Raw genomic sequence first — 12151 nt, forward strand, 5'->3', positions numbered from 1 at the left:
CCCTAGAAAGATTCGATCGAATCGGATCCCGTTTGTAGGATTTAAATCCCTAAAAGATTTGATTGCGATTCGATTGGGATTGGGATTCGCTTCCGATTCGATTGGGATTCTGATTGGAATTGGGAAATTTAGTGTAATTTCCAGGAGGAGAAGTATCTTATAAAGATGCGATGAACAAGTTTTAGGTATATTAGCGAATGTTTCTTGCTTTTATGAATTTAATTGTCTATAAAGGCGAGATAAAATGTTTTTGTAGGGTTTATGTCAAATAATTTATCGAAATGTTTAAAAAACTAAACAGTGATGATAATGGCTAATTTTGGAAAATAATTTTAGTATGTTAATTTTAGCAGCATTTTAGCTCTACCAACTTTTCATTGGCGCCAATCAAATAGAACAACTTTCTTAAATATTATTCAAAAAAGTTAATCAATCGACCTTTTTTTTCTTCGCGAAAATTGATTATTAGTTATGACAAAGAAACGGTAAACTACATATATCTTCAAAATTATTAGTATTATGAAGCTGTTTTTCCATTATTTTTTTTCCAGTAGCGTAAAGCTCTTATACTAGCACATTTACAGAAAAAAACCTTCCGCATAATGAGGTTTTCGTGTAACGAGTGAGTCACTGGAACAGATGAAAGTCGTTATGCTGGGTTCCACTGCACTGTAATGGAGACGCCTAATACTTTTTGACATTCAGCATTTAAATGCTTTAACTTTATCTATAAAATAAATAAATAACGTAATGGCCATTCTAAACAAAAAACTAAAACCACTTTAAATATCTGTTTCATTCTTGTCACCTCTTTAAGCGTTCTAAGAAATATTAAGGTATAAAAAAGCACACACACACACACAGACAAACCATGGCTGCCTCGTTGTGGGGTGGAGAGCAACTTCGTCGGCCTCGATAATCCAATCTGGAACAATAAACCTTCAACACACTACCTCCTAGCTCCTTCTGCGCGTCCCAAAAACGGAAAGAAAGAAAGAAAAAAAATGCAAAGACACCGGCGATGGAAATCAGAACTTCCACACCCTCCGGCAGAAAGTGCTTAAGCAGAACAACAACTTATGCTAAGTGAAAACAAACATGTGTAGAGCGAAACGAGTTGGTTGGGAAGAAAGGTTGATGGAAAGGTGTGCGCACACACACACATACACACACTCCCATACACACACAGTGGTAAGACATTACAAGTACCAAAACCCTTGCATCGGTTGAGCAGAAACGGAACAAGAAAATTGGCAAAACAACGGCCGAAACGAGCGTCATCGAGCGTCGAGCGGCAGAAAAGACAGCGCTGAGATAGTGGGGCGGCTGGTGGCGGATGAGGGTTTGAAAAACGGCTCAAACTGAAACCCACCTCTGCAAGGCGGAGAGTGCAGCGAGCGCCCGCGCGTTCGGGGCGTTTTGTTGATAAAGATGCCACCGGTACGATAATTTCATCGCAACCACAGCACACAAAGTAAACACACACACACACACACACGCTGGCACACCGTCGCTCGACATGAGCATTTGAATGCAGGTGCCCTAGCCGCCTTTCCCTCGGCGCTGAAAGGCCAAACGCGATGAGCCCCAGTGGGGCGAGTGTACCGATAAGCCTGGAGTGTGTTGAGAAGCGACCGAGGAGAAAACACACCCTCTAACCCTAAACTTGAAAGAGGATTACGTGTGAGAATGTGTGTCTGTGTGTGTGTGTGTATGTGTGTGGGAGGGAGCGGGCTAGAGATTTTTTGTTTGGTTTCGGCGCGCTCAGTCGCTCCTACTCGTGCTTCTGTCGTGCTTTTAATGCATGAATCCATTGCATGCAGGGACTTGCAGCAGGCATTAACGTTTCCCGATGATTTGCCCCAGTCCCACACTATAAAAACCCACAAAGGTCACCCCTGCGAAAGATACCCTCCCCAACCGCTCCGCCCTGTTTGTGTGTGCCGGACCGACCTTTGGAACATCACGAGCCCGCCGTACACTGGAACGGGCAAGCCGTGTAAGACATATTTGTGCTAGACATGCAAAATCCGTTTCCGATTCACTTGGCTAAAACCGAAGTTGCTAAAGGAAATCGAGGGTCATCGCGCAAACACACACCCACACACGCGCCACACGCTGACGGTGTTGCAACACTCTGCTGGGCACGGAAAAATAAAACCCCATTCAGTGCAAAAAGTAAACGGTTGCGCGCGGTGGTGGAACGATCAAGATTGCAAAACGTGGGGACTCTCATTTTCGGGGGAGAGCGAGAGAGAGAGAGAGAGTGTGTGTGTGTGTGAGAGGGAAGGGTTGGCGGTGATGGTGGCAGTACCATTACCGCGGGTACGACGGCTCTATCGCCCCAAGTACATGTGCGCGCACTCGAAATTGAAATGCACCATGCATGGCAAGGAAAAGTGTGCCGTTCGTCGTCGTCGTCGTCGTCGTCCTGCCGGTCGAAATTGCGCGCACAGTCCTACCACATACACTGGCGCACACACGCGGCCGGCAAGTTTGAACCCATTAGTGTTAGTGGACACGTTTTGCTGGGTGGATGTGTTGGGGTTGGGTTGAGGTTTGCGATTAGATAGTAGTGAGGCTACACAATTTTTCGGCAAGTGTGCAAACACGCTCTGTCGAATTCGGGGAACAATTCATTAGTTCATGTCAGTCTTTGGGCAGGTTTTCTTTTTGGTGTTCTTCCTGCCAAACGCTCAATCCTGATTTCGAAACCAGTTTCTGGGCAGCGCTCCGAATTTGTAGCAATTGCATTGAATCGGATTGCTGGGTTAGATAAATTTTTAAGCCAGAAAATGCTTCAAATGAGTAAAGCCTTCACATTGAAAAATGAAAACGCCCTAAATTTGAGTGAGTGTAGCAATGTAAAGCAATGTAAAATAATTATTAAATAAATAAATAAATAGGACACGCTTTTTGTCGGCGTTTTCGTAGGAAAGTGATTCAAAAGTTATCAACAGCATCAGTTGCTTCTCTTATATAATTCCACAAACATTATAGGGTTTTCCAAGTCACTTTCGAATGTAAACGTTGTTATTCACCGCGTGCAAGATGTTAATCCACATCAATCTGATATTACATTCCCATCATCATAACTTTTTTATTTCTTCAGCATGATTTTCCACACGTCTCAGGCTGGATTGAGTTTGACAGTTCTTTTTGATGTGTTGAAAATCATGTGTTGAAACTGAATTTTAATTTTGAAGCAAATACACCATTTGACAGCTGTTGAAAAACATCTTGAAAGTGGGGAAAAACTATGTGCACATTTGAAAGAGTCTTTGAAACCCTCTAATGTACCAGAATTTAATGAATCTTGCAAACAAACAAATATTGTCGATGACATTTGTTATGAACGGGGTTGCCTACACAAGCTTCTGCTTTTTCTTCTTTTGGCTAAACAACCGTTGTCGGTCAAGGCCTGCCTGTATCACTATTGGGATTGGCTTTAACACTTTAAGCGCCGTGTCATATAAATTCGCATGACGGTTTTGCTCACCGTTCAGCTTTGCATCTGACGCTCAGTGATTCTCTTGAGAACGAATGAGGTAGGAAAGAGAGAACGAGAACGACATGTGCTACGCCGCTTATCGCAGTGAAACAAAAGAGTGATAACAATCGCACGAGAAACTGTCGCTCTCATCGCTCTCTTGCCATGCGCTACGTGCTCACTCAAAAACTGTGACGTCAGGCTGGCGGTCAAAGTGTTAAATGGCCGATTTGGGGCTTGATCCCATGACGACTGTACCATGAAACTGGCTATACAAGCATATGTGGTTACAGGGTTTACCTAGCCAATCCGGCATCGTCAAAGCGTTATCGGTCGCCGTAAATACTTTTTCGGGTGACGTAAACCCTCAATTGGGCACTGTCATTTCTATTCGAGCCTTGTGAAGTATGAATCGGGCAAAGTACAGAATAAAAGCGTCCTACTCTTGAAGGTGTCATATTGGTCGCTCCGGTGTGTTTGATCCATCAAGTTGTTTAAAAATACGTATTTTGGATGTTGTTTAACTTATTATGTATTATTTTAAAATGTTTACCTTATTAAATCACCAAACTAATTATATTTAAAAAAAATATAAAACCAATTTGCATTGTACGGGTTTGAATTAAACATTTTAAAAAAGGAATTTGAATATTTTTTAAATGTAATTTAACCTAAAAATAGTGAATTTTCTTACATATCAGTTAAACTACTCGCAAAAAAGTATTGTTTTACAACTAGAAAGCAACAAAATATAAAGTAGGCCCAATTCATTCTGTACTTTGCCCGATTCATACTTCACAAGGCTCGAATAGAAATGACAGTGCCCAATTGAGGGTTTACGTCGCCCGAAAAAGTATTTACGGCGACCGATAACCCTTTGGCGATGCCGGATTGGCTAGGTAAACCCTATACGCAATATACGCCGGATTGGCAACCCTATACCCCGCACGCAATATACGTTCTCATACAGACATTAACAATATCATCCCACAGTCACAATTTGGTTTTCAACCCGAAAAATCAACAACTCATCAGATACATAGACTCAAAAATTATATTATAGAAAATCGGAATAGAAAAAGATCTACTGGTTTAGTTTTGTTAGATACTGAAAAAGCTTTCGATTTCATTTGGCATGACGGCCTGTTATATAAATTAATTCAATATAATTTTCCTACGTATATTATAAAAATAATTCAGTCCTTTCTCAGCAATCGAAAAAGCTCAGTTCATATTGGGCACACTAAATCAAATTTCTTTAAACCCATAGCGGGAGTACCACAAGGTAGTATATTATCGCCAATACTATTTATATATTTATTTCTGACATTCCCTCTACAAACAACTGTACAAATTATCTATATGCAGACGACCTAGCAATCGCGGCTACGGCCAGAAGTCCGAGCTCAATAATCAAAGCCTTAAATGGCACATTAAAAGCATACGCCAAGTTCTGCAATAGATGGAAGCTTAACACTTTGACCGCCGGCCTGACGTCACAGTTTTTGAGTGAGCACGTAGCGCATGACAAGAGAGCGATGAGAGCGACAGTTTCGCGTGCCATTGTTATCACTCTTTTGTTTCATGGCGATAAGTGGCGTAGCACATGTCGTTCTCGTTCTCTCTTTCCTACCTCATTCGTTCTCGAGAGAATCACTGAGCGTCAGATGCAAAGCTGAACGGTGAGCAAAACCGTCATGCGAATTTATATGACACGGCGCTTAAAGTGTTAAAACAAACGCAAATAAAGCTGAGGCAATCTTCTTCACAAGAAACACTAGTTTACGCAAATTACCTAGTAATGAAGTTAGCTTTATGCAAGGAAACATTACATGGAAAGATCAAGTTAAATACCTTGGAGTACATTTAGAAAAACGCATGACATTTAAAACCCACATAGAAAAACAATTAGAAAAAGTAGACAAATTACTAAAAATTTTATATCCTTTCCCTAATAGGAAATCAAAACTAAATTTGCAAAACAAAAAATTAGTTTACACGGCTTATATACGCCCGATTCTGACGTACGCAGCGCCGGCATGGATTAGTTGTGCGTACTCTCATAGAAAAAAACTTCAAGTTAGACAAAACAAAATATTGAAAATGATCATGAACTTACCACCTTGGCATAACACAAACGATTTACACAAAAGAAGTAATTTAGTAAAAATGGAAGAATTTATAGGAAATTTAAATGGAAATTACGCAAACAAATGTCGCCAGAGCTCAATTAACATAATCAATCAACTAGTTGAACAACGTATCTAAGCATAAAATATGAGTTTATAATTTTCTGTACAAAGCTCTCCTCTTCTCTATCTAGTTAAGGATTAGGTCTAGCAAATGTAGGTTAAGATATAGGTTAGATATATATGTGTTTAGGTTAAGTCTAAAATTTCATGGGTTTTTTTTGCACTTTTCCCATATACTCAGATTTAAAATCAGCAAACAACATATATTCTACTCAGCTATGCTATAAAAAATCCCGATTATTGAGGAGAGCACATTGCGTACCCAATGTTAAAGAACGTTCGATTCTATATGTATTTTTTTTTCTTTCTATCCACAATAAACATCTCTACTACTACTACTACTACTACTACATATCTCCTGGCAATACTTTATATCACACCGAATGCTATACGGAAGCCAGCACGAGACGCAGAAGAGCGCAAATCAGAGTGGGCTGTTTAAATTGGTTTAAATAGAGTATCGTAGCCATTGTTTAACCAATCTTGAAGATACTTCTGGTCAAGACTTGTCCTAACTATCGATCAGGGAAGAACAAGTGCGCATTTGGGAAAAGGACGATACAAGCGGTAATCGGATTACTTTTTTTTCGTATTTATGTTATACTGAGATAGTTAGTACACCAATTGGTTAGTGGTACCAATTCCAATATTCCAGTAAGACACACCAAAAAATGGCACATTTCCGATGAAATGATGGTATATTTAGACGTGAAGTCGTGAAATAATTAACATTTTGCACCAAAATGATGATTTTAGGGAAAAAAAGATAAGACTAGCTACTCCTAAACCTCTCTTAGCCAAATGGTAAGAGTAGACAAACCAATTCCTTTGAATGGAACAGTCAGCCAACTATCGAGCGTTCAACTAAAAATCGTTTCAGTATTGCATTTTAACTGTAGTGCTAAATTTATTTTTTTTTCCATACTAATATAACATCCGCGACATACTCCTCTACTTATTCTAATTATACCAACAAACTTGTCCATCGAGCTTTAGCTGGCCTCTTCAATTCAGAGCGTGGAAGCAAAATTGCTGATGGAATTTAAAAACAGGAAATTAAAAACTTTCAAAATTCATATTAATTTGGAATTAATTTAAATTTTTTATTTCACAAATAAAAAAACTACGGACAAATCGCATTCAATTCATTATTTTAACAGGTTTTGCAGTCTTATTGGTTTTGTAATTGAATATCCTTTCTGGTGGTATGCATTAAGCAATATTCCGATGAATATTTAATGTAAGATAGCAAGAACAAAATCCCATTCACGTTCACTCGATCTGTGTAACCTGGGCTTTCGTGTGTAAAAAAGCGCTTATTTGTGTGTGTATTTATTTTTTTCTGTTTATTGATAAAACAAGTTGCCGGATTAATCTTCTAAGTTCGTTCCTAAAGCAAAGTATACGTAGGTAGTGAGAAAAAAAGATGAGTCATTTATCGTTTATTTGATGAATTTTTGATTAGTTATGAGTGAATTTGTCAAACGAACTGGCTGGTAGGTGTATAATAAAAGAAAGAAACCCTTGAACTGCTTGCTGTGTTTTGCCTTGCCTCATTTACCTTATGCATAATGTATTTACGATAAAGTCAGAAGAAAAGTATACTCCGCTCTTTACTGTGCATGATGTGACGATTGAACGTATTCAGAATATAGTATCGATGATTCAATCTACACAACCAAACGGGTCATTCTCTACGAAAGCGATAGAAAGAGAGAGAGAGAGAGAGAGAGAGAGAGAGAGAGAGTGTACCAGGAATATTGGCACTGCTAGCAAGCGGCAAGCCGCAAAAGTAAAAGCAATTCAATAGATCGGCAAGCAGTTGTTGTTGCTTACGACACTGGGAATGTGTAATTGACGATGTCGTCAGTCGACGGGCGCGTCCGGCCCGGGGGCAGGGCTTCGTCAAAGCAAGGCGACAAATGGAGCCTTTTGTCGTTTCGGGTTATTTAACGGTTGGGTTATCGGTGAGCAGTGCCACCGGAGAAGGTGGGGGGCCGAGCTGCAGGAGATAGAGAAACGCACACTCGAACCAGTCATCCAAGTCAGCGGCAGACGACGAAACGGCACCGGCAGTGTGTGTTTATTTGCCGTCGCCCTAGCGGGTGGCGCGTGAACCGAATGGAGGGTGAGGAACGGTGTGTCGTTCACGCGACAGTTCCCGGATGCTGCTGGTGGGAACACGCAGGGGGGGGGGGGGAGGGGACACGGTGCGCGGTACTCCGAAACCGTGTAGTACACACGCTGCCGTCCCGTGCGCGTCTCTGCGCCTGATTGTTAGGCAAACCTCTCTCTGCCCGACACTAGTGACGACAGGCGAGTGACGTGAAGTACTGGCTATTATTTGCAGGTTTTTGATGGGCACCCGTCGTTTGGGTGTGCATCCCATGTAATAGTGGGAGTGAGGGGGTGTGCTGTATGTGTGGCGTGGAACGACCACTAAACAGCTCATCCTATCCAACTCGCTGGCAACAACAGGCGCACCCAAGCCGAGGAAACTGGCACACTGGCAAGAGAGTTGTCATCACTGGCAGAGCCGGTATTGGCAGCAGCTCGAAGCAAGCGGCAGAACAGAGGTGTTCAAATTTTGAATAGCCGTGAAGGCGCAACCTAATCCTATTCTTATCTGACAGCGACCCGGTGGGTCTTCATCCGGAGTGTTAGGAAGCAATGAAGAATTGTGATGCGATGAAAGCTTACCTGAAATTCCATCATATGTCCACCATTCCTCCCAGCTGGCTTCGATTTCTGAAAAGACAGAGACGAAAAGAACACACATTGCATCAATTGTCTGGATTGATAGCTAGTCAGTCCCGCTTCTTCTTGACCTGAAACGAAAATCGTTGATACTTCTTTCCCAACGCTTGTTTGTGATAAAACTGATGCTCGAAAAAAGGAAACATTCACACACAAAAAAAAAAAAAAACAACACAATCATCCACGCTCTCTCCTTTCTGCACACTTCTCACGGAACCGTTTCACCTTGAATTACATGAATAAAATATTTTAATTCAATCAAGCTTTTTTCTCTCTCCCCGCTGCCGGGCAAAGCACAGAAGCAGCGAACGGAACGAAATCACGCTCCAGTGTTTGCTGACGTAGGGGCGGCCTACTGAGCAATGAGCAGCTGTTGGCCGCAGCATTCAGCCACTGCGCTTGGGAGGCAGGTGCCCCAACATATGACCTCTTGTGAACAAACGCGAACAAACGTGTGAACAACGTGTACGGAGACGCCTTTGCTGCTTTGCTGGACGAAATTTCAGGCAGCTTTGTAATTGTACGGCACCTTTCGTTGCAATTGTTTCTGTGCACACACGATGCGCCAGTTTGTTTAGTAAATGTGTGTAAGATACTGTCTGTGCTTTCCTGTTGACAGTGCTGCCGAAAGCTGTTACCCAAGGCCTCTCTTTATACAGACTAACCACTTTGTTACGAGGTTTGCATAACTTTTGGGAAATTATACACCTGCTCTAAGCCTTTAGCGTGCTGCCCGCGCCAGAAGTTATGCAATTTGTAGGTCAAAATTGCTTTTTGAAGATCTCACAAACCGTCATAACAATGCGCAAACAACGAGCAATACTTTCGCTGCTGGGTTTGGAAGCGAGTTGCAAATTAAGCGTAACCTGACACAAAACTCGCCCAACCAGCTGCTGGACCCATTTGCACAGCAGTAAGCCCGCTATCTCATGATACTTAAATATAAAACAAAATGCACAGCACCATTAACGGTGCGCTGTAACTCGAACAAAGCGCTTAAAACAGCAATAGCGCTGGCAAAAGTTACTTCTTCCGCTCATATCGCGTCACACGCGCTAGCGAAACCACGGCCAATCGTACACAGCAAACTAGTTTCCCTTACCCATCCCTTGCCCATCTCGGTGACCAGCGAGGTGTGCTGCTCATATTTCCCCGCGGCTGTGTAACCGAATGGGCGGGTTTGCTGTCTAACGCTTTCTTGAAATCTTTTATTCGTTCGTTTGGTTCATTAAGTGGTTGAAATCGCGAAGCAACGGAACCGGGGATGTGCACTATCTCACCCGCACCGATAAGCGGAGTCAAGTGTCTCCTCCGCAAGCCCCGCGGATGATTCTTGACAACCGGCAGAAGATGCTTGTGCGTGTGTATGGCATGGATTTGAAGGCATTTTTCGCAGTTTCGTCCCTACAAGGCGAAGGAAACACAAAGCGCAAATAAAATCTTCCATTGCGCCACCGGCGCTGGATAATGTTTCAATTCGAACGATGGTAAACGTTCATCCTTTCCCCCCTTTTTTGTTGTATGCTGTGTGCCGACGACCTGCGGAGCAATCTAGAGCACGTGCAGCATTGGTGGCTGGGAGTAGGCGACGAACCCTTAGAGATTTCGATAAGTGGCTGCGGAGTAAGAGATGGTGGGGAAAAAAATGGAAGCAACACGCTTTTTTTTTGGTCAAGCAGCGCCCTTTTCTTGCCCGTTATCATTGCTTTCCCCCTGTCCTGCGTACCGCTTGCGGTTTGATTTCAGGGGTTTTTAATAAAAAAATTAATATAAAGCAAATATTTTTACGATCGTTGTTACTTCTTTTTATTTTAATTTTGAAAATTCATAAAATAAGTAAATACAAATATTGGGCCCTTGTCCCTTTTAAGACCGTAGGCTGTAAATTCAGCCTTTCAGATGTTTGCATTGTATAGCAGTTTTCGAGCAGCTGTCAAAGTGGGTATGGTATACAGGTGGGCTTATCCCAAGATGTATGTATTTAGACGGATGATTTATATCGCTTCTCCTGGGCGCCATTGTGGGAGACATCAGTGAATCCCTGCATACACATTTTCGAAGTGTATGTAGAAAAGGGTGTCTCATTCTCTGTTTTTATAACCAAATTTGAACGTTTTTTTTTGACAGGAAACGTGAAAACTTTTCCCAAACAGGCTTTCAACTTTACGAATACACAAACCACTCTTAAAACCTTCATTGCATTCATTAAAAGTTCTTCAAACACGCGAAATACTGCTAATTGTAAGCTAAATCAAATCGATACAACATCTTCGATGAGGAGACTAAAGTCTACTACGTATGTGCTGCTATGAAAAACGATCCGTTCCTATGGAAATTCATTTCATCCGTTCTGTCAAATAGATTTTTTTTTATTCAGTAGTTACTAGTCAAAATATATGGGACGAGACCACCTGATCTACATACACCTTGATTCCAGATGCCACTGCCCGATCTCTGTAATGCACCTTGGGAAGCATGAAAAACACAACCTTAGCTTGTATCGCGAATAAATGAACACATTTTAACAGTTGTTTAAAGTTAATTTTGGTTTAACCGAGTTCATTTGTTGTTCATTCCTTCATTCATCACAGGGGAAAAATCGAGCAGTATAATTAAACGACTGTTAGTTTGTATCGCACACAGAAAACTTTCGTTACTAAACTTCAGTAAAATCTTACTGAAATTTGTTGAACCGATGTTTCAGTAATCCTTTCAGTAAAAAGAATGTTTACTGAATCAGTCAGTAATGTCCGGTGGTTACCAAAATGTCAGCTCGTTTACTGTAATCCCAGTAAAGCCATTTTCATGTTACTGATTTTTCAGTAGTTGGTAATGATTAAAAAATGACGAAAAATTTCTTTAAAATTGATTTTTTTTATTGATGCGCAGAGATTGCCAGTCCATCAGTTCATATTCATACATGTGTTATGTTGTTTGTTACAGTTTATATACTGTATTTTGCCTCAACAAGTTTTGATGGTTTAGTAAGCGCTCATAGACACCACGAAAGTTCAGCAAGCACAGTGAATTGTAGCCAGTATTGTACACACCAACACGGCTGTCAATTCTTTTAAATTAACCCCGGACACCGAAATACCATCTGAATTGTTATCGGGGTGCCTGCAAGCGCCTAAACATCTAAATCAACCTTTTGCACATCACGAGCACGAGCATACCGCGTTGTTTTGTCTTGATGATCTGACTGACAGGTCTATTTGATAGAATGAATTGCTGCATTTTCAGTCATTTGTTTTACTGATATTGAGTGAAACGACTAATTTGACACTGATTATACTGATTAAGATATGTATAACTGAAATGCATTCAGTAAATTGACTTACTGAAAATCAGTAAAAACATGACATTTGTGCTGCAAATCAGTAAAATATTCTATTACCGAACCGTTTCAGTAAAAAACTTCACTGAAGCAAGATGAGAAAATTTGCTGTGCATACACTCTTGACGATCGTTTGTTTAACGACGGCATAGAACCTGTCGTTAAAATTAATAAATGAACTCGATGCATTCACGATGCCAAATTCGAGCAATTTTTAACGACATTGGTTAAGTTTTAACGATTGTTAATTTTAAACCATTTCATTCGCGATGCCGGCTCTTGCTTCGATTTTTTTTCAAGCAAGTACTCGAATGT

At 41.1% G+C, this 12151-nt stretch overlaps 1 protein-coding gene across 1 annotated transcript in view; it reads right to left on the minus strand.

Moving 5' to 3' along the window:
• The window catches only part of LOC120954695 (carbonic anhydrase-related protein 10), a 55000-nt gene that overhangs the window by 20653 nt on the left and 22196 nt on the right, over positions 1–12151 (minus strand). Inside the window, exon 2 of the mRNA XM_040374866.2 lies at positions 8443–8490. Within this exon, the coding sequence (XP_040230800.2) occupies positions 8443–8490 (48 nt within the window). The remainder of the gene's footprint in view (positions 1–8442; positions 8491–12151) is intronic.

The sequence above is a fragment of the Anopheles coluzzii genome, chromosome X, assembly GCF_943734685.1.
Source record: "Anopheles coluzzii chromosome X, AcolN3, whole genome shotgun sequence".
Lineage (NCBI taxonomy): Eukaryota > Metazoa > Arthropoda > Insecta > Diptera > Culicidae > Anopheles > Anopheles coluzzii.